This window comes from Helicoverpa zea, chromosome 6, assembly GCF_022581195.2.
Source record: "Helicoverpa zea isolate HzStark_Cry1AcR chromosome 6, ilHelZeax1.1, whole genome shotgun sequence".
NCBI classification, from domain to species: Eukaryota; Metazoa; Arthropoda; class Insecta; order Lepidoptera; family Noctuidae; genus Helicoverpa; species Helicoverpa zea.
Window position 1 is genome coordinate 6,818,446 of NC_061457.1, and position 19,672 is coordinate 6,838,117.

At 40.7% G+C, this 19,672-nt stretch overlaps 3 protein-coding genes across 4 annotated transcripts; 1 reads left to right on the top strand and 2 right to left on the bottom strand.

The window, feature by feature from the left end:
- Window positions 1-1,774: 1,774 nt before the first annotated feature.
- Window positions 1,775-9,771, bottom strand: LOC124631033 (actin-binding protein IPP). The gene is made up of 10 exons (XM_047165132.1): window positions 9,488-9,771; window positions 8,982-9,126; window positions 8,578-8,716; window positions 8,014-8,179; window positions 7,520-7,699; window positions 6,793-6,968; window positions 6,397-6,532; window positions 6,095-6,305; window positions 5,792-6,012; window positions 1,775-5,497 (listed from the first exon to the last, which is right to left on the bottom strand). The coding sequence occupies exons 1-10, from the start codon at window positions 9,644-9,646 to the stop codon at window positions 5,264-5,266; spliced, it is 1,767 nt and encodes a 588-aa protein (XP_047021088.1). The 5' UTR covers window positions 9,647-9,771; the 3' UTR covers window positions 1,775-5,263.
- A 2,057-nt stretch (window positions 9,772-11,828) lies between these two features.
- On the top strand, window positions 11,829-14,295 carry LOC124631167 (lys-63-specific deubiquitinase BRCC36-like). The gene is made up of 6 exons (XM_047165387.1): window positions 11,829-12,132; window positions 12,206-12,416; window positions 12,918-13,015; window positions 13,098-13,208; window positions 13,344-13,490; window positions 14,119-14,295. Exons 1-6 carry the CDS (start codon window positions 12,031-12,033, stop codon window positions 14,242-14,244), a joined length of 795 nt encoding a protein of 264 aa, XP_047021343.1. The 5' UTR covers window positions 11,829-12,030; the 3' UTR covers window positions 14,245-14,295.
- LOC124631166 lies at window positions 12,653-16,834 on the bottom strand. 2 transcript variants are annotated; one of them, XM_047165384.1, is made up of 6 exons: window positions 16,555-16,832; window positions 16,227-16,458; window positions 15,283-15,442; window positions 15,094-15,204; window positions 14,736-14,891; window positions 12,653-14,546 (listed from the first exon to the last, which is right to left on the bottom strand). In XM_047165384.1, the coding sequence occupies exons 1-6, from the start codon at window positions 16,731-16,733 to the stop codon at window positions 14,332-14,334; spliced, it is 1,053 nt and encodes a 350-aa protein (XP_047021340.1). In that variant the 5' UTR covers window positions 16,734-16,832; the 3' UTR covers window positions 12,653-14,331. The 2 variants fall into 2 exon arrangements, with proteins under 2 accessions (XP_047021340.1, XP_047021341.1); XM_047165385.1 differs by having other exon boundaries at window positions 14,404-14,546; window positions 14,680-14,891; window positions 16,555-16,834.
- Window positions 16,835-19,672: the final 2,838 nt, after the last annotated feature.

Genomic DNA, 19,672 nt, shown 5'->3' on the forward strand with positions numbered 1-19,672 from the left:
TACTTGACTGACAGACAATATATATGTCACCGTAAGATTACAAACATCGTTAGATTACAATCTATCTCGAGAGATTGTAAACTGTCGAATTATTGTAAACCGTAACACCTGATTGCAATTTAACGCATTATTTTTCGCTATATTATAATCTATCGATGAGAAATTGTCAAATTGTCAACTGTCCGAAAGCTCTCCCTGATTGGTCAGTCTTTTTGTAAGATCGAGAGCGATGTAGAGCGGTCAAATTGTCAACTGGCGTAGAACGGAATGCATCTTGCGCGCTGATTGGTAGAACGTCAAAAAAGACAATGTTCTTTGCAACTCCCGGTGTCACAGCTCTTTGACGTGCAAAAATAAGTGACGGTTTAATTTTTTATAAAATCAAAAATTGTACTTAATTTTTAAGACTCAAATTACACACAATTAAAAATTGTATTAAAAATTGAAGTTAGTGACGAAAACGAATCGCTGCAAAACCGACTCCACGTAGTCTTGTCTGCCCTACCCCTAGAGTGCAATTCAAAACCGCGTAGGCGCGGAGGGGCGAGGCGGCCTGCGAGCTGAGGCGCAGGTAGTTTCAGCGCTCGCCGCCGCGGCTGAGGCTGGCCGGCTCCGCCGGCCAGCAAGCCGAAGCTGCGGTGGTGAGCGTGAAAACCATCTGCGACGATAAGCTCACATGGGACCGCCGGAGCCCCGCAGCGCCGGAGCCGTGACAGAAGTTATGCTTGCTGCATGTTGCATGCTTACTTCCATGCTGGGTCAATTAATATGGGATGTGTTATATTTTAAACAAAAAACTCAGTAGGTACGAGTTAAAAAATTAGAAGGTAAATAAATATTTTTATGATGTCATTTAATAGTAGGTATTTAAGAAGTTTACTGTTAGAATGCATGCTACAAATTTAGATGCAAAAAAATAACCATCATGCTGAGTTGTATTTAGAGTGGAAGATAACTCGTGGCTAAGATAGTATTATTAAGATGCTCGACGCTTTATTAATTGTGGCTGACTTAGTAATTTAGAAGGCAACATACATTTTTGGGGGCGAATAATGATATTAAAAAGAAGCCTGTTTAATTAGCACCCCTTTTATTTTATTTTTAAATATTAGTTTGTATTTGAAGACAAAATACCTAACTGTATTTTTATAAGAGTTATTTTTATATAAATTTAATACTTGAAGAATTTTTGAAGAGCATTTATTTTATTTAACTGACACCTCTATTTCATTCCTAACTCTACGGGAACTCCATGGGAACAGAACGGCTGGTCGTGATTGGTCGATCTTACAAAAAGACTGACCAATCAGAGAGAGCTTTCGGACAGTTGACAATTTGACAATTTCTCATCGATAGATTATAATATAGCGAAAAATAATGCGTTAAATTGCAATCAGATGTTACGGTTCACAATAATTCGACAGTTTACAATCTCTCGAGATAGATTGTAATCTAACGATGTTTGTAATCTTACGGTAACATATATATTCCTAGATGTAGCCAGTCCATTAGGGGTTGAGGCTGAGTCCAAAGGGATTTGGCCAAATAGAATTTAACTTTTGTAGCCAAACATCTTAGCAACTAAACAAGTAGATTCAAGAAGTGACATAATATACTTACATGGTAAGAACACTACTTATTTAATAACAATTAATAAAATATGAGAATAAGAAGAATAATAAAGAATAAGAAGTAAATCAAACATTAATTGTAGCTTTTTATATAATGCACATATCTGTATTTTTATATAAAAAAGTAATAAGCAGCGTTTTTCCATATTTAGCTTGAATTACAGACTTATATCCCCACTGTTTCGCTAGCATCCAAAGGCATCAACACACTCACACTCTCGAATAAATTCTACCCTATGCATCAATATCCTTTTTTGTGGGCGCTATTCTCATGGACATCTTCCGTCTGGGGATGGCGAGGGGCGAGCGCTAAACCTATTTATACCGACTAGCCCCGTTGTCATTTCTCGCACGGGAGTTCGCTGAGCCGCGGGAATCGAGATTCTTCCCCTCTGACGTTCGAAAAGTACTGTTTTGCAGCCAAGTTTGAATATACGATTTTTGATTTTGATTTTCCTAGTCCCCGTAACGGGTCGATGCAGCAATATTCTTTCTCCCTATCTTTATTGGTTCGTTAGTTTTACCGTGTAACGGTGCATCGCTCTAGAATTCGAAACTATAACCAGCCGTATACTTGCCGCCCATTGGTCAAATCGGCGATCTGACAACTGAAAATGGTTCGGTTATCGTTATAGTTAAATTGTGCAACTCACCGTTAGTTTATTAACCGTTTATATTCCATCTATTATTTAGCCGTAACACATACAATGTTGTGTTATTTAATCAGCAAGTCTATGTGGAATCATGCCTATGACTACACTACTATTTCAAGCATTGTGACCTTGCCATTGTCACTTTATGACCATATTTTAATGAAACGGGATCTAAACTTTCATAGCACCTATTCATTTTTTTCAGCTTTGATGGGATTTTTTGTTACAATAAACCAAAAACGATTAACATCAAGACGGCCCGTCTTGAAAAAATAACGGACGAAAAGGCGATAAGTTCAAATTACTTACCTGTATTTTACCACTATCACTTACTCAATATGATGTTATTTCTTTCACAGTACTATAAAACGTAACAACGTCTGTTTGCCGGTCAAGTGAGGTTTTGTTTTTCTAAATTGTATTTTGGCTTCTGGCCCGTACGGGGCCAGAGGTAAGGTTATCGTCAACTTTTGGAAATTACTTCGTGCACCTGGATGAAAAAGTAGTCTATAGCGTTACCTACCTCTGCGGATCTGCGGTAGCTGTCTTTTGTTTGCTAAACAGCCTGAACGATCCGCTCAGAAAAAACGTACGAACCACGGTAGTATTGAAATATTTTTATCGGTCACTTGGTCCTGTAGATACGCGAAACTCAAAAAATAATTATTGTATAGATTGTATACCTAGCTAGCTGTTTTGCATGGGAATTTCTAGTACCCGAATTGTATTGGTAAAATAATTTTCATAATTGGTCCAGTGAATTCAAATTACTCATGCAACCTACAACTTAACAATAGCAGAATGGATTAACACTTGGTACTGGGTCAATCATTTCGAGTTAAGTAGGTACGCGTATTGTACGTACAAATATTTGTGAGGGCGTTTGGACGATTATTATTTCTTCACTTCTAAAATACACGTTACATCAATAGGTATGTAAAGTATCAAAATGCATAGGAGCTATACTGTCGAATTTTGACACGAAAGCAGCTTAATTATTTGTACGTTTGTCTTAAGCTAGAGTGTGCGGTGGCTGGCTAGTGTCAGAGCACGGCGGCGCCGGCCTCGGCGCGCGAGTGCGGCAGCGGCGGGCCGGCGCGCCAGGCGTCGTCGCGCGGCGCGTACAGCTCGACGCTGGCGAGCGTGGTGCGGCGCGGGCTAGTGTCAGAGCACGGCGGCGCCGGCCTCGGCGCGCGAGTGCGGCAGCGGCGGGCCGGCGCGCCAGGCGTCGTCGCGCGGCGCGTACAGCTCGACGCTGGCGAGCGTGGTGCGGCGCGGGCTAGTGTCAGAGCACGGCGGCGCCGGCCTCGGCGCGCGAGTGCGGCAGCGGCGGGCCGGCGCGCCAGGCGTCGTCGCGCGGCGCGTACAGCTCGACGCTGGCGAGCGTGGTGCGGCGCGGGCTAGTGTCAGAGCACGGCGGCGCCGGCCTCGGCGCGCGAGTGCGGCAGCGGCGGGCCGGCGCGCCAGGCGTCGTCGCGCGGCGCGTACAGCTCGACGCTGGCGAGCGTGGTGCGGCGCGGGCTAGTGTCAGAGCACGGCGGCGCCGGCCTCGGCGCGCGAGTGCGGCAGCGGCGGGCCGGCGCGCCAGGCGTCGTCGCGCGGCGCGTACAGCTCGACGCTGGCGAGCGTGGTGCGGCGCGGGCTAGTGTCAGAGCACGGCGGCGCCGGCCTCGGCGCGCGAGTGCGGCAGCGGCGGGCCGGCGCGCCAGGCGTCGTCGCGCGGCGCGTACAGCTCGACGCTGGCGAGCGTGGTGCGGCGCGGGCTAGTGTCAGAGCACGGCGGCGCCGGCCTCGGCGCGCGAGTGCGGCAGCGGCGGGCCGGCGCGCCAGGCGTCGTCGCGCGGCGCGTACAGCTCGACGCTGGCGAGCGTGGTGCGGCGCGGGCTAGTGTCAGAGCACGGCGGCGCCGGCCTCGGCGCGCGAGTGCGGCAGCGGCGGGCCGGCGCGCCAGGCGTCGTCGCGCGGCGCGTACAGCTCGACGCTGGCGAGCGTGGTGCGGCGCGGGCTAGTGTCAGAGCACGGCGGCGCCGGCCTCGGCGCGCGAGTGCGGCAGCGGCGGGCCGGCGCGCCAGGCGTCGTCGCGCGGCGCGTACAGCTCGACGCTGGCGAGCGTGGTGCGGCGCGGGCTAGTGTCAGAGCACGGCGGCGCCGGCCTCGGCGCGCGAGTGCGGCAGCGGCGGGCCGGCGCGCCAGGCGTCGTCGCGCGGCGCGTACAGCTCGACGCTGGCGAGCGTGGTGCGGCGCGGGCTAGTGTCAGAGCACGGCGGCGCCGGCCTCGGCGCGCGAGTGCGGCAGCGGCGGGCCGGCGCGCCAGGCGTCGTCGCGCGGCGCGTACAGCTCGACGCTGGCGAGCGTGGTGCGGCGCGGGCTAGTGTCAGAGCACGGCGGCGCCGGCCTCGGCGCGCGAGTGCGGCAGCGGCGGGCCGGCGCGCCAGGCGTCGTCGCGCGGCGCGTACAGCTCGACGCTGGCGAGCGTGGTGCGGCGCGGGCTAGTGTCAGAGCACGGCGGCGCCGGCCTCGGCGCGCGAGTGCGGCAGCGGCGGGCCGGCGCGCCAGGCGTCGTCGCGCGGCGCGTACAGCTCGACGCTGGCGAGCGTGGTGCGGCGCGGGCTAGTGTCAGAGCACGGCGGCGCCGGCCTCGGCGCGCGAGTGCGGCAGCGGCGGGCCGGCGCGCCAGGCGTCGTCGCGCGGCGCGTACAGCTCGACGCTGGCGAGCGTGGTGCGGCGCGGGCTAGTGTCAGAGCACGGCGGCGCCGGCCTCGGCGCGCGAGTGCGGCAGCGGCGGGCCGGCGCGCCAGGCGTCGTCGCGCGGCGCGTACAGCTCGACGCTGGCGAGCGTGGTGCGGCGCGGGCTAGTGTCAGAGCACGGCGGCGCCGGCCTCGGCGCGCGAGTGCGGCAGCGGCGGGCCGGCGCGCCAGGCGTCGTCGCGCGGCGCGTACAGCTCGACGCTGGCGAGCGTGGTGCGGCGCGGGCTAGTGTCAGAGCACGGCGGCGCCGGCCTCGGCGCGCGAGTGCGGCAGCGGCGGGCCGGCGCGCCAGGCGTCGTCGCGCGGCGCGTACAGCTCGACGCTGGCGAGCGTGGTGCGCGCGCGGTAGAAGGCTCGCTCGCCGCTCTCGCTGTCGCCGCCCGCCACCACCAGCACGCCCTCCGCCGCGCCCGCCGCGCAGCCCGCGCGCGCCTCCTTCAGGCTCGCCACCTCCTCCCACGTGTCCTGCAACAACACAACCTACCGCTTTACTTATTGTATAGGTCCTGCTTCTCTCCGCGGACCAAAAGTGACCTATATTGTTATAAGGCCTACGCGATACTATCTGAATTATAAGGCCAAGGAAATCCAAAAGGATATTAAATGGTGTGGATTTTTGAGACTTAGTCAGTTTGATAGATATTTAAACTCACTCACAGTCTCAGTACTACTAATAATTTGATAGGTATTTTGAGATGGTATAGTGTGATAAAGTATGATGCGGCTTTACCAGTTTATCTGACTCTACTCGTACTTTACCTCGTCAAAACTGTAGCGTTCTACCGAGGTCAGAACAGACCGCCTCGGCGCGTTGCCTCCGATCACATAAAGGTAGTTGTCCAGCACGACTGCTGCGGCTTGACTACGGGCGTGGTGCATCGGTGTCAGTGAATGCCATTTTCGGGATGCGGGATGGTAACACAACAAATCTCTGGTGTGTCTCCACGTGTGAGTGCATCCTCCGACTATGTATATAAGTCCTAAAACAATCGGTCATTAAAATTCAGAACATGAAATAAAATATTTATGTATATTATGTAATCGCGGAATTGTTTTGCTTACCTTCGAAATTAATGACCCCCATTCCAAACCTTGGCTCGGGCATCCTGCCCACTAAAGTCCATTCATCAGCGACAGGATCGTATACTTCAACTGATGAACCCATGTCTGATCCGACCCAACCACCAAAAGCGTATAAATTTCCATTCCAACCAGTGAGTCCAAATTCACAACGAGCTTCTTTCATTGGCGCAATATTCGACCATTTATCAGTCTAAAAGTTCAGTTATCAGGGTAAAAAATTGCTATTAATTTTCAACAATAAATCAATAATCCCAAACTAATGATCTCAAAAGTTACTTTACCTGTGGATCGTAAACTTCTCCATTGGCAAGTATTTGACTTCCTTGTTCACCACCAACGGCATAGACCCGTCCTCCTAATGTTGCGACGCCTGGTTGTATTCTTGCTATTCCCATGGGAGAAAGCTCTTCCCATTCTCTGAAAAAAAAAGAAATCCTTCATTATATCATCATCATACTTATATCCGGTGATGAACATTTGGTTCTGATATTACCCAAGCAATTGTTCGTAAGTCTGAATCCACTAAAGAGAATTTACATATTTTAGGTTTACGACTACTCAACTTGAACATAAACATCAACTGTTTCTTGCTATTGTCATTGGAAGTATGTTTGGGTTCTGTACATATTGTTGCAATGTTTAAACATTACAAACATTTTCAAATTTGAGCTAATTACCTCTTATGTAAATCGAATTTTAGCACCGAGGAGAGGATATTATCTTGATTATAATGTGTTGATAAGGGCGGATGCACGGCTTTGTCGCGGCATGAGCCCCCAGCTAAGAGTAAAATTCGCCGCGCGCGTTGGCGTGGCTCCACCAGTAGAGAAACTAAAGCACCTCGACGAGTTTTCTGAAATACAAAATACATTGTCTAATTTATATAAAAAAAAAGTATATTTCAAGTAATTTTGGCTTACAATTTCATGTCTAATTTAATAATTTATAAGCTAGAGAACAGGAAATCTTTATCCATACATTAGTAGTAACGCCAATCACTTGAATAAATAACCCCATGTACAATTGAGGTGAATACACAATCGAACTGTTGCTTCTTACTGTCAACCGTAATTTTAACTTGTAAGGAAATGGCAGAACCAAATGGAGTAGTTTCAATCAAGCGATAGCGTTTTATATACATATACTCGCATATACTATATAGCATATACTCTTCTTCGAACGTCGGTCGTCATCGTCGAAACCACGTCACTCACTTTTACCGAATATTTAAGTGATCGGATCGCAAGATCTCAAATTGCGAAACAACAGCATAGCAAACAAAATAAATGTGGTAAAATTACCTACCTACATACTACAGTTTCAGTTATTGAAAATTATACATAATTATTCTAATGTATTGAGATAATTTCTACAGAATAAAATGGATGACTATGATACTCTTACCATATCAACTCGAACTGTTTTTAGAGCTACTGCTATAGATGGATCTTGTACATTTTTGATGGCTTGATCTAAAACTTGTGGTGAGATAAGTGGCAGTCTTACGTGACTCAATACTTCAAAGCAGTGTCGTCTACGACATGCTGGGTCGTGCTCTAACCATCTTAGAGCTGCATATAAGACCTGAAAATTATAAAATAAATTCACCTATACAAGCATGTTATTTTCTCTAGCGGACTTGGTCGCAGTATAGAATTCATTTTGCATACACGCGGCATGGCCGGTATCAATCGTTTCATGCGTATCGTAATCAAACTAGATGTTTATTTTAATATTCTAAAAGGCCTATCTTCGTCGCCAAAGTATCGTCTGTATATATGCGATTTATTATATAAATTGGTTTGGCCACTTTATGTGAAATTGTGCAAAATAAAATAAGAATCATTTATAATAATTATAATATAAATAAGGATATGTATATGTATTGTATTCCATACCTGTGCTTCACTGTCAACTTTTAATTGCTCTGAAGAAAGTAAAGTGATTAACTGAGGCAATGGCAGTTCTAACAGCTCATCACCATTTGACACAGTATTCCAGTTCGCTTGGACATGTTCTAATGCCTCTTTCACCAGCTCCACGCAATTGTGGGCTTCAGCAAACCTAAAATATACACATGGCTTTATAAAACAATCTGAAGGCAATAGAAGTCTGGTTTTATAAGTTTGTATTAGTTGAAGAGTATTGCTAGTGCATAGCTATACTTTCATAAGCTTATGCTTGTTGCTAATCAAAACAAATCTGTTTTATCATCTTACTAGATTTCACCAATAACTTTGCCCATGCAAAGAATGAATGGTAACTTGAACACCTTACATACAGGTATATTATGTGTGTATTAGCTGTTTCTTGTGCATAGAGCCTAGTTGTGAGGGAACTACTAGGGGATAAAAAGTAGGCATCTTTGTAGATGAGAGGATTGGTTCAGCCGTTTTTTGTGTTAGAGCCAAACAAACACACTCACTTACGGATTTATGTTATTTTTTTCTGTTATAAATTACCTGAATATTCCAAGTGCATTTGAAGGATGCAACTCTCTCCTCAAGAATTCTCCACAGCCAGTAACAAGCTCCCGGAGCTGCAGCATATCAGCCGCAATCAATAAATGCTGCACTGTACTCTTGTCAATAATTATCTCACCTACAAAAATAGTTTCAATATTTTATCAGTTTCTAATTAAATTCCAAGTTCATGTTGACTTGGATGGATTGGTGGAATTTTTTTAATGGGTTCCGGCAGTAATGTTCATGATTTTCCAGCTCTTAGCCATGGTTTCAATCACTATTTCAGTGATTTTGATAAGTTATATTATTGTACAGTTTCATTATTTTGTTCAGGGAATTTAGCAAGAACAAGCAACTCCCAGCATTTATAATATGTATTAGTATGACAATCATAAACTTACCAGTATAAATAAAATCAATGATCATTGGCAAAATATCAGGAGGTACACTTGGAAGAGAAGCATAACCTTTCTGAGTTTCTTCCAAACCAACATTAAACATAGCATCAAAATATGCACAACTGGCTGCAAGCACCACTCTATGAGCCTGAAATTAGAATTTATTTATTGACTATGGAAAATAAAGCAAAAAACAAAACTAGAACAATCAATGAGGCAATCAATGTAAAATGACTTCATTTAGACACGAGTATTGAAAATAATTGCCATTTCACACAATGTGGTAACAGATTCAAGTAATAAAATGTAACTTATGTATTGTTACTTCTAGTATGTTCCTAATGTTACGATGACACAAGATTGATGAGACCAGTGTGGTCATAGAAGTTGAACAAAACATTGTGAACATGGTATAAATTATTTAAATGACGCAAAGTTCTCATTGTGGACTCAGTTTGTTGTTATTATTGACCTACTTAGGAGCACACTGACTAATATTTATAACATACCTTAACAATGGTTGAGCCTGATATTAGGTCTATATCACAAAACCTTCCATCTCTTTTGAAATTTTGTAAATTTAATGTGATTTTGTTAGAGTAATCGCAACATTTATAAGGGCGAGCTCCATCTTTGGTAGAGCTTTTCTCATATGAGTTTGTCGTCATCTCCAAAATGTAGGATGAGTGTTAACTAAAGGTATCCACAGGTTGAAAAGAAGATATTAGTCAATAATAAAAATATTTAAGCTATAAAACTATAACAGTCACATAGTTGACACATGTACGATCTAAATGACAGACAGTCAATAAAGTCTGATGACAGGAAGACTGACGTGACAACTCTCACTCACTGACATTTGTTTTGTTAGTTATGTCATGTGAACAGCATAGGTGAACAGTCATCTTGATTCATCGAGATAGGAATAGTTATAATTTATTATATTACATCTATGAGTTATAAGCACTGACCTCTATATTTACCACTGGACCGGCTGTTCCGTACGTTTGACAGCAATTTTTTTGTGCCCATTTGAAGCGCCAATATCGTCTAAGCGACTGTCCACCATAGACTTAATATTAGTAAACAGGACTGCGCATATAAACCCAAAAAACGAGTCGAGTGAAACAGTTAGTACGGAGGCTGTCTGTCCCTTTCTAATAGGGTGACTATGAGATTAAGCTATGTGAGACAAATCCGAATTTGCTAAGATTATTAAACGCAGATTGGTATTGAAGTTTTAACTTACGCAGTTTGTGACCTTAAGATACTTATAAAGGCTTTTAATAATTAGCGGGAATTAGCAGTATAAAAGCAGGAAGATTCGAAGTGAAGACTGTTTTTTTTTGTATTTCTAATTCATATATAGACTGCTGAGCCATTTATGTCGCCTTTCTTAATTTTTTGGGAAGCTGTAACAATAGTACAACAGTTTTAAAATCCATCACCCATATTTTCACTCATTACAAGAATTCATGGGCACCCTAGTTGTTTGGTTTACGAAAATGTTATTATTAGCTAACCTGTGGAACGATATATTGCAACCACCATAGGATTCACTTTTATAAGTATAAACACAAAACTTTTTCACCATTTAAATAGTTTAAATTGATTTAATACAAAAAATATAAACAAAATTTTAAATGCTGATTACGCGCCAAGAATGTTCAGGGTTACCGCTAGAAAAAAAAAAAATAATAAAAATTTATGTTGTTTATGTTTTAAGAATATTGTAGTATTTAAGAATATTTATATAAATAATTTATTCTTATAATAAATTAATGCGCTTTTTATTAATTTGTTGACTTACAATTGTTAAAATAAGATAACAATATATGTGATTCAATTGTTTTTTTGGGAAGACAAAACTGTTGACCACAGCATTTTTTTATGCTGGCAAGGTGTTAGAAAGAGACAAACGGCCTCCGTTCTAACTATCCCTCTCGGCTCGGATTTGCCTCTGTGTATTATGCAACAAATTTAGTACCTTATTGCGTTGGAATAGAGTTCATTTTCGTAAATATGTATTTTGAGCGTGCGCAATCTTGTTTATTATATTACATCTATGCTGTCCACAGAACTAATTTTGACGTATAATTTCAAATGGCTGTGAGAGAAGTGTTTGTTCATTGGTTCACTGAAAAATAATTTTAGTATCACAGACACTCGCTACGTCTAACAGCGCCAAAATGGCGATTATCAAACGGGCACAAAAGCACGTTGACAACAGCCTGTCCAGTGGTAAATATAGAGGTTAGTGGTTATAAGTCAATGTCTTGATCACAGAACATTTGTTTTGTTTGTGTCTTGATTGTCACTAATGGTAAATTACTTCGAAAGCGTGTCGAAAGCTTACAGCAAGTACAAATCATTTAAAAATACCGAAAAACCACTACTTATTTATTCATTTCCAAGCTTGAGGGCGGGGGGAGCTTAGTCGAGACCATACTGTGTTTTTAATTACATATTGCCTTTGATAGGCGCTCCCTAGACGGTTATGTTTTGTGCTTCAGCTTATTAAGGCATATGAATGCTTCAAGTGGTGGCGGGAAATTAAAATAAATATATAATGGGTTTTTGATATTATATCTAAGCAGATCGCGTTATTAAATAAATACCTCGAAACATTTTTTGATGTCCTCTAAAAGTTCTTACAATTCCTCTAAACATTTGAATGTGATATATATTATACAAACTGTTTTCCCGTGGTTTCACCAGCGGCTCTTAGAAACTACTGCCGTTCCTGGATAAAATATAGCCTGTGCTACTCAGAAATAGTCAGTATAATCTGTTAATGTCAGTTCTGCCATTTCTTCAAATGACAATGTCATTTTGACATAATATCATTGTGTGTTTAGTGTGTTATTGTTACTATTGTTAGAATAGAAGTGAGAAGTTAGTTTATTTCTTATTGAGAAAAACCTAACACTTTTTGTACTGTTTTAAATAAAAAGTCTTAATCACAATTTCAACTAAGTTCTATAGTCATCTGACCTGTTAGCCAGCTAGCTTTAGAGAATTGGATTTGTAAAGCATAAGTATTATCATTACCATGTTAAATAAAGTCCTTCTTTCTTCGGACGTTGCATTGGTCTGTGTTCAACATGCACTTTCTACTGAAAAAGAAGAGATAATGGGCCTTCTTATTGGAGAGGTACACAGGAAAACGTAAATAAATTGGTGAATTCTTAATTTCAATAAAATTTATTCATAATTTCGCTCAACAGGTTCATAATAATGGTTCTTTGGTCTCAATAGTTTCTTCTGTAATATTACGTCGTTTGGATAAGAAACCTGACCGTGTTGAGATATCTGAAGAGCAGCTGGTCCAAGCAACATTGAGAGCAGAAGAATTAGCCACTGAAGTAAATAGACCACTTAGAGTTGTTGGGTGGTACCATTCCCATCCTCATATTACTGTATGGCCTTCACATGTCGGTAAGTCAACTTTAATCGAAATATCTGCCTCTAGATAACCCTCTGACCATGAGGTGCATTATGAAGATTACCTTTTTCAGTGTTGGGGTGTCCACATGTGGTAGTAAGTTGTTTTCAATTATAAGAAAATGATTGGAACCCTGCTTATCATTTTTAAATAATTTAACTTGCAGCTTTCATAAATTTAATTTGACGAAAGCTGTTTCATTAATTTATTTTCAATTGAAAAAGTCTCCTTAAATAAAAGGAATTTATTTATTCAGTTCTATGTAACTATAAATTATTATATTAAGCATATACTAAATGGATTGATGGATATTTTTTGTATACCTAAGAAGGACTATACCTGGTTGAGCAAGTTAATCATTGATTTGTGATATGAATTATAAACCTTTGTCTCCATACAATTAAGCTGTATATAGTGTAAGATGAAATTAAGATTCATTCAAAAATATATGTAAAAGAAAACTAGTAATGCTGTTTCACATTACTGTATTCCAGATCTTGCTACTCAATCTATGTATCAGAGAATGGACTCAAGCTTTGTTGGAATCATCTTTGCAGTTTTTCTTACGGACCAAACAACTAAGGCCCCATCGGTAATAAATAAAAAATAAGAACGTCAATAAATGCATGATTACATTATTATCATAAAATTACCTGATTCTTGTATACTTTTAGATTCAAATAACTTGTTTTCAATCTATAAATGATGGTTCGAGTCAGAGCAGAAAAGAAATTGAAATGGAAATAATCAATAGTAATGACTCTTTATTGTTAAACAATTTTGAGGTAAGTGAACAGATCATGATTACTTTTGAATGTTAAAGACAACAATCACCCTTAAGCACATATTATTAAAATAATTCACTTCAACAAAAGTTGGGAATAATAATCTTTGGTAATGTAACAATTTGTCAATTTTAGACTTTAACTCAATTACCTGCCATATTAAAAGAGGAAGAAGATGAATCGTACAATAATGAAGCCGGACCCAATGAAAACGATGATATAATTAACAAACAACATAATGCAGCAGTTAGAACTATTGCAATTGGGCACATAGTGGACAAGGTAATGGTGATACAATAATGATAATTTATGTACATACCGATTAAACTATTAGACTGTATACAAGAAAATAATAATAAAAATAGAGAGGACCTACACCTAGAAGGAGCTATCTTTGTTTATAAAATGTTAAGATTTTTAGTTTATATTAATGCAATTATAATCAACACTCAAAAAATATTTATGGTTGTGTAAATAAACAAAACAATAAATACCTATAATCACAATTTTCAAGATGACTCAAAAACTAAAACTAATCTACAAAAATATACAAAAAGTGGAGTGCTTACAGATATGTTTCAGCCAACTGGTTAAAATAGCCAACCAATCACTTGTCTAGATTTCTAATTAAATAATTGAGCGATTACAGTGTAGTCTTTTTCAGCTCCTTTTTATTACTAGTCTTCGTATAGTGTGGACATTGCAGTCAACAAGTCGGCTATTTCAACTTGTTGGCTGTGTTACATACTGAAAGACGTTGGTAAATTTTGTTTGTTTGTTCTGAGACAGATTTTGAGGTAATTTTCACTGGCAAATAGCTGATGTAACAAAAAAAGACATAGGCTATTTTTTATACAGTCACGGGAAGTAGTGGACACATTAAAACACAAAATTCTATTTTTTTTTTCAGATGTCCAGGCCTATGCTAGAAGGTCTTGTAGCAAGAAACACACTCAATATGGTACGTTTGAAGGCTTTAAAAAGACAACACCAAGAAATGATGTCTAAGTTAGAAAATATGTCTTGTAATGTTTGAATTATAATTAAGATTTCAACATAAACTTAAATAAATAACTGCTTATGAAAATTTTTATTTTCCCTGTTAAAATTAAATTCAGGTTAGTTAAGTTAAATCATTTTGGTCAATCATTTCAAAACCATCAGACGAGTCTATACTGGATAGTCGATTCCTTTTAGCTTCACTGGATTCTGTTTGGATCATGTTTGCTACAGCTCCTGTAATATTCCAGAATGCATTATATGCAGAGCTGCCCCAGGTACTTGCTGGTTCTACCACTTGTAAAGTTGATTGAACTTTGGCTTGTGGCTTTTGTTGATCTAAAATAATAAAAGATACAGATATTTTAACAATAAATTAACCATTTAAACTAAGTATGTGTTAATAAGATCAAAATAGAAGGCAGTTTTTAAAGAACACAACATGCTGAAATGTTGCTAAGGAGTATCTTACATTTACTTTTCATTTTCTCCATAGACATGTACATAATAATCACTCATAGAACTTGCCTAGAGGTATATATTCATCTTCACTGGTATCTGAAGAATCAACATCCTTTTCAAGGGTTTGCAGTTTTTCTATTGAAAAATTTGTAACTAATGAGCTGCTATTTTCAGAGCTGTCACTGCACTCAGCTAGGGGAACATCCTCAGGTTTCCAGTAATCTATTAAAAATAATAATTTTAAAATATGCGATGTATATGCATTCAGACAACATAATATATTCTCTGTTATCATATATCTGATATAATAACTACATTAACATAGAGGTAGATGGAAAAAAATCATTTCTCAAGACAGTTAAAGTTAAATAATTTCTTCCACAGCGGGAGGGGTCACCTTTAAGTAAAACAAAAAAGGAATTACCATAAATTTGTTTTTCATCCATATTTGGGACTGGGTCAGGTTCAATAGATAATAAGTTAATATCAACTTGAGATATGTCTGGAATAAAACCTTCCAATTCACAGTCAGATTCTGAAAGAAAGAATAATAATGTGCAGAAATATTATAAATTAGAATATTATACACAAAAAATATTTCAATAAACTTTACCTAAGTCTTGCTTCATATTTTTACATACTTTTAATAACGGTAATATCAACTTGTAAAAAACACATATAAACATGAGCAATAGGTATGTTAGAACATAGCCACTAATATATTTGCCAGTGAGAAAAACCAATATCAAGTTCATGTTGATTAATAGGAAAGCCTGGAACAGAAAAATATAATTGTGTTAAGTAAAACATTTATGTGTTTGCAGCTATTATAAGCCACAGCCTAGTGTAAGCAACCGGCCAAGCTCAAGCCTGACTCATGCTTGCAAGATTCCATAGATATCTTTAAAACTCAAACACAAGGAAATTAAAACAGTAATAGCACATTTGGTCATGCCGTAACTGCTAAATTACCTTAAATTTGTAGTTGAGATTTGAGAGCCCATTGCTACATAATCATTTTGTAATATTTTTAAACTTATTTTTTATGTAATTAATACACTTTATATTCACATATCAATATTGAGTAATATAATAGAAAAAGAATACCAATCGAATAACTTTCTCAACCCATTGTGTTTTCTGATGAGGATGTTAGGTTCATTATAGTTCGGCCATTCAGAGAATGCGTTCCTGACACGTCGCGATTGAACTGACGACGTAATAACATTCATTGATTATTGATATAATAATGTTGTTTTAATGCTCCTCAATTGTTAAAACGGTAAACAACCAGCAAAAATATTTTTATCGTAACTGCAACGCCATTGCAAAGTTACGTCGTCAGTTCAATCGCGACGTGTCAGGAACGCATTCTCTGAATGGCCGAACTATAGCATAGTATGATTTGTTCCTATAACTAATAATATAATATCTATTCAATGCTTTACTGATGAAAGCAGTACAATACTTGTGTAATTTTGCCATTGTCAGAGATGTGTAAATACAAAAACAAATATAGGATTAAGATATAAAATGCAATTCATGTATGATACTCACTTTAGTGTGATTGGTTTCTCTTAAATACAAGAAGTCATTCCATCTGTTTCGGAACCATAGTTTGATCTGCATTCCTACTGAATATAGTTGATTTCCATGGCCACCTAACCGTTTGAGGCATGAAGTTCTGTGTTTGTGTTTCAACCAACTTTCGAATGCATCAATGGCTACTGCTGCAGTACAGGAACCCAAAAAAAACTCTAAAAGGTTCACTTGTTGATGAACACTTACACTGATAACAAACAGAATGATGAAAGGAATATTAAAAAAATAATTTCACATTTATTGTATTAAACAGACTAAAGACTTAAAGGATATTGATACTTACAAGAATATTATATTTAGAATGAACATAAAAGACAAAGACATCCACATTTTTCTCCAAAATAAGACATCTTCAAGTAAGCCAATAAAAGCTGCGAATAAGAGGGATTTTTGGGTGTCTTTGTTTTCTGAAGGAGATTTTGTTGAATTCCATTTCAATGCCTTTTTTAACGTCGCTAACATGAGTTCAAAATAAAGATTAACAAATTTTTAAATATATTTTTCCCAACAGAATGACACTTCGCACAGCACAATACACAGGACACAGATTATATACAAATGAACTCTGTGTGTGACACAGACAGACACTATGCACCATAGACATAATATAGTAAACAGGACTGCGCACCTTTACCCAAAAAACGAGCCGAGTGAAACAGTTAGTACGGAGGCCGTCTGTCCCTTTCTAATAGAGTGACTATGAGATTAAGCTATGTGAGACAAATCCGAATTTTCTAAGATTATTAAACACAGATTGGTATTGATATTTAAACTTATGCAGTTTTTGACCTTAAAATACTAATATAGGCTTTTAATAATTAGCGGGAATTAGCAGTATAAAAGCAGGAAGATTCGAAGTGAAGACTGTTTTATTTTGTATTTTTGCTTCACACATAGACTGCTGAGCCGTTTATGTCGCCTTTCTTCATTTTTTGGGAAGCTATAACAATAGTACAACAGTTTTAAAATCCATCACCCTTATTTTGACTCATTACAAGAATTCATGGGCACCCTAGTTGTTTGATTTACGAAAATGTTATTATAGGCTAACCTGTGGAACGATATATTGCAACCACCATAGGATTCACTTTTGCAAGTAGAAACGCAACACTTTTTCACCATTTTAATAGTTTAAATTGATTTAATACAAAAAAATATAAACAAAATTTTAAATGCTGATTACGCGCCAAGAATGTTTGTAGTTTAAAGAACATCAAAGACTGCAAGGTGATACCAGGCGAAGCTGTAGTCTCGCAGCACCGACCCCTAATTATGGATGTGATTTTAACTTCCCGGCCAAAAGCCAAAGAGAGACGGCCCCCCAAAATCAAATGGCATCTGTTGGGGAAGGCTGAGTTGGCCCGGGAATTTAGAAAAGTAGTGGTTGATAAGATGATTGAAATGGGAGAAATGAATGAAAAGAATGTGAATGAATGCTGGAGTGGAATGGCGACGTGTATAAGGAAAGCGGCAAGAAGCATTCTAGGAGAATCAAAAGGGAATGGAGTGATAGAGAAGGAAACTTGGTGGTGGGTGGAAGAAGTGCAGAGTGTATTAAAGGAAAAGAAGATGAAATTCAAGGAATGGCAGCGGACGGAAGACAATGATGATAGTGAAAAAGCACGAAAAAAGGCTGAATATGATGAATGTAAGAAGAAAGCAAAGAAGATTGTGGCTGTTTCAAGGGCAAAAGCGCACGAGAGGATGTATGACTCCCTAGATAGCCCAGCTGGTCAAAATGACTTTTACCGATTGGTTAAATCTAGGGAGAAAATGACAAGAGATGTATGCCAGATAAGGTGTGTAAAGAATGGAGACGGAACGGTCCTTTCGAATGATGTGGAGATTAAAGGTAGGTGGAAGGAATATTTTGAAAGACTGATGAATGAAGAAAATGAGTGGAGCGGTGTGCTCCATCATAAAGCGGTGAACGAGGGCCTTGTAAGAAATGTATGTGAGGATGAGGTCAGATTAGCAGTGAATGGAATGAAAAATGGAAAAGCGATAGGGCCAGATGGAATACCAGTGGAAGTGTGGAAATTATTAAAGATGGATGGATGGAAATGGCTGGCTTTATTCTTCAATAAGTTGTTGCAAGAGGAAACTATACCAGACGAGTGGTGCAATAGTTTCCTGGTGCCCATTTTTAAGAACAAGGGTGATGTGTTGAATTGCAACAACTATAGAGGAATAAAGCTAATGTCACATAGTATGAAAGTGTGGGAGAAAGTTATTGAAAGGAGGCTGAGAGAAGAGAGTGATATCGCACGAAATCAATTCGGTTTTATGCCTGGTCGGAGTACAACGGACGCTATATTCTGTATTCGCCAATTGTGCGAAAAGTACAGGGGTGCACACAAAAACTTGCATATGGTGTTCGTTGACCTCGAGAAGGCATATGACCGGGTGCCTCGTGAGGTTTTGTGGTGGGCCCTTGAGGAGAAAGGTATACCAGGGAAGTATGTGCAGTTGATCCGAGCGATGTACGGCAGATGCCGTACAGAAGTCCGGTCCGCAGCGGGCAGTACCACCAGCTTCAATGTAGGTGTTGGCTTACATCAGGGGTCGGCCCTCAGCCCGTATCTCTTCCTGCTTGTAATGGACGCGCTTACGGCAGATATGCGGGAGGAGGCACCCTGGTGTATGCTTTTCGCCGATGACATTGTTCTGGTGGGGGAGAGTGGGCCAGAGGTCCAGAGTAGACTGGAGGCATGGCGGCTGAGACTGGAGACAGTGGGTTTAAAGGTGAGCAGGAGTAAAACCGAATACCTTCATTGTGATTTTGGCGGTATTTCGGGACCCATGACCATAACCCTAGCCGGCATGCCCCTACCAGTTTGCTCCGACTTCCGGTACCTTGGTTCACTCGTCCAAAGTGACGGTGAGGTGAACAGGGACGTTACGCATCGGATCAATACTGGATGGATGAAGTGGCGACAGGTAACTAGCGCTATTTGTGACCCGCGGATGCCCCTCAAACTGAAGGGCAAAATTTACAAATCCGTCATTAGACCTGTCGTCCTGTATGGATCGGAGTGTTGGGCATTGAAAAAGACGGACGAGAAGAGAGTGCATGTAACAGAAATGAGAATGCTGAGATGGATGTGTGGTGTTACAAGAATGGATAAAGTGAGGAATGATTACATTAGAGGAAGTCTGAAAGTAGCGCCAGTTACAGAAAAGATGAGAAGTAGAAGATTGTCGTGGTATGGACATGTAATGAGGAGGGATGATACGCATGCAACAAAGTGTGTGCTAAGTATGAATGTAGATGGATGGAGAGGAAGAGGAAGACCTAAGAAAAGATGGATGGATTGCCTGAAAGATGATATGAATAGGAAGGGAGTGAGTGTCAGTATGACGAGTGACAGGGGAAAATGGAAGAAAATGACATATTGCGC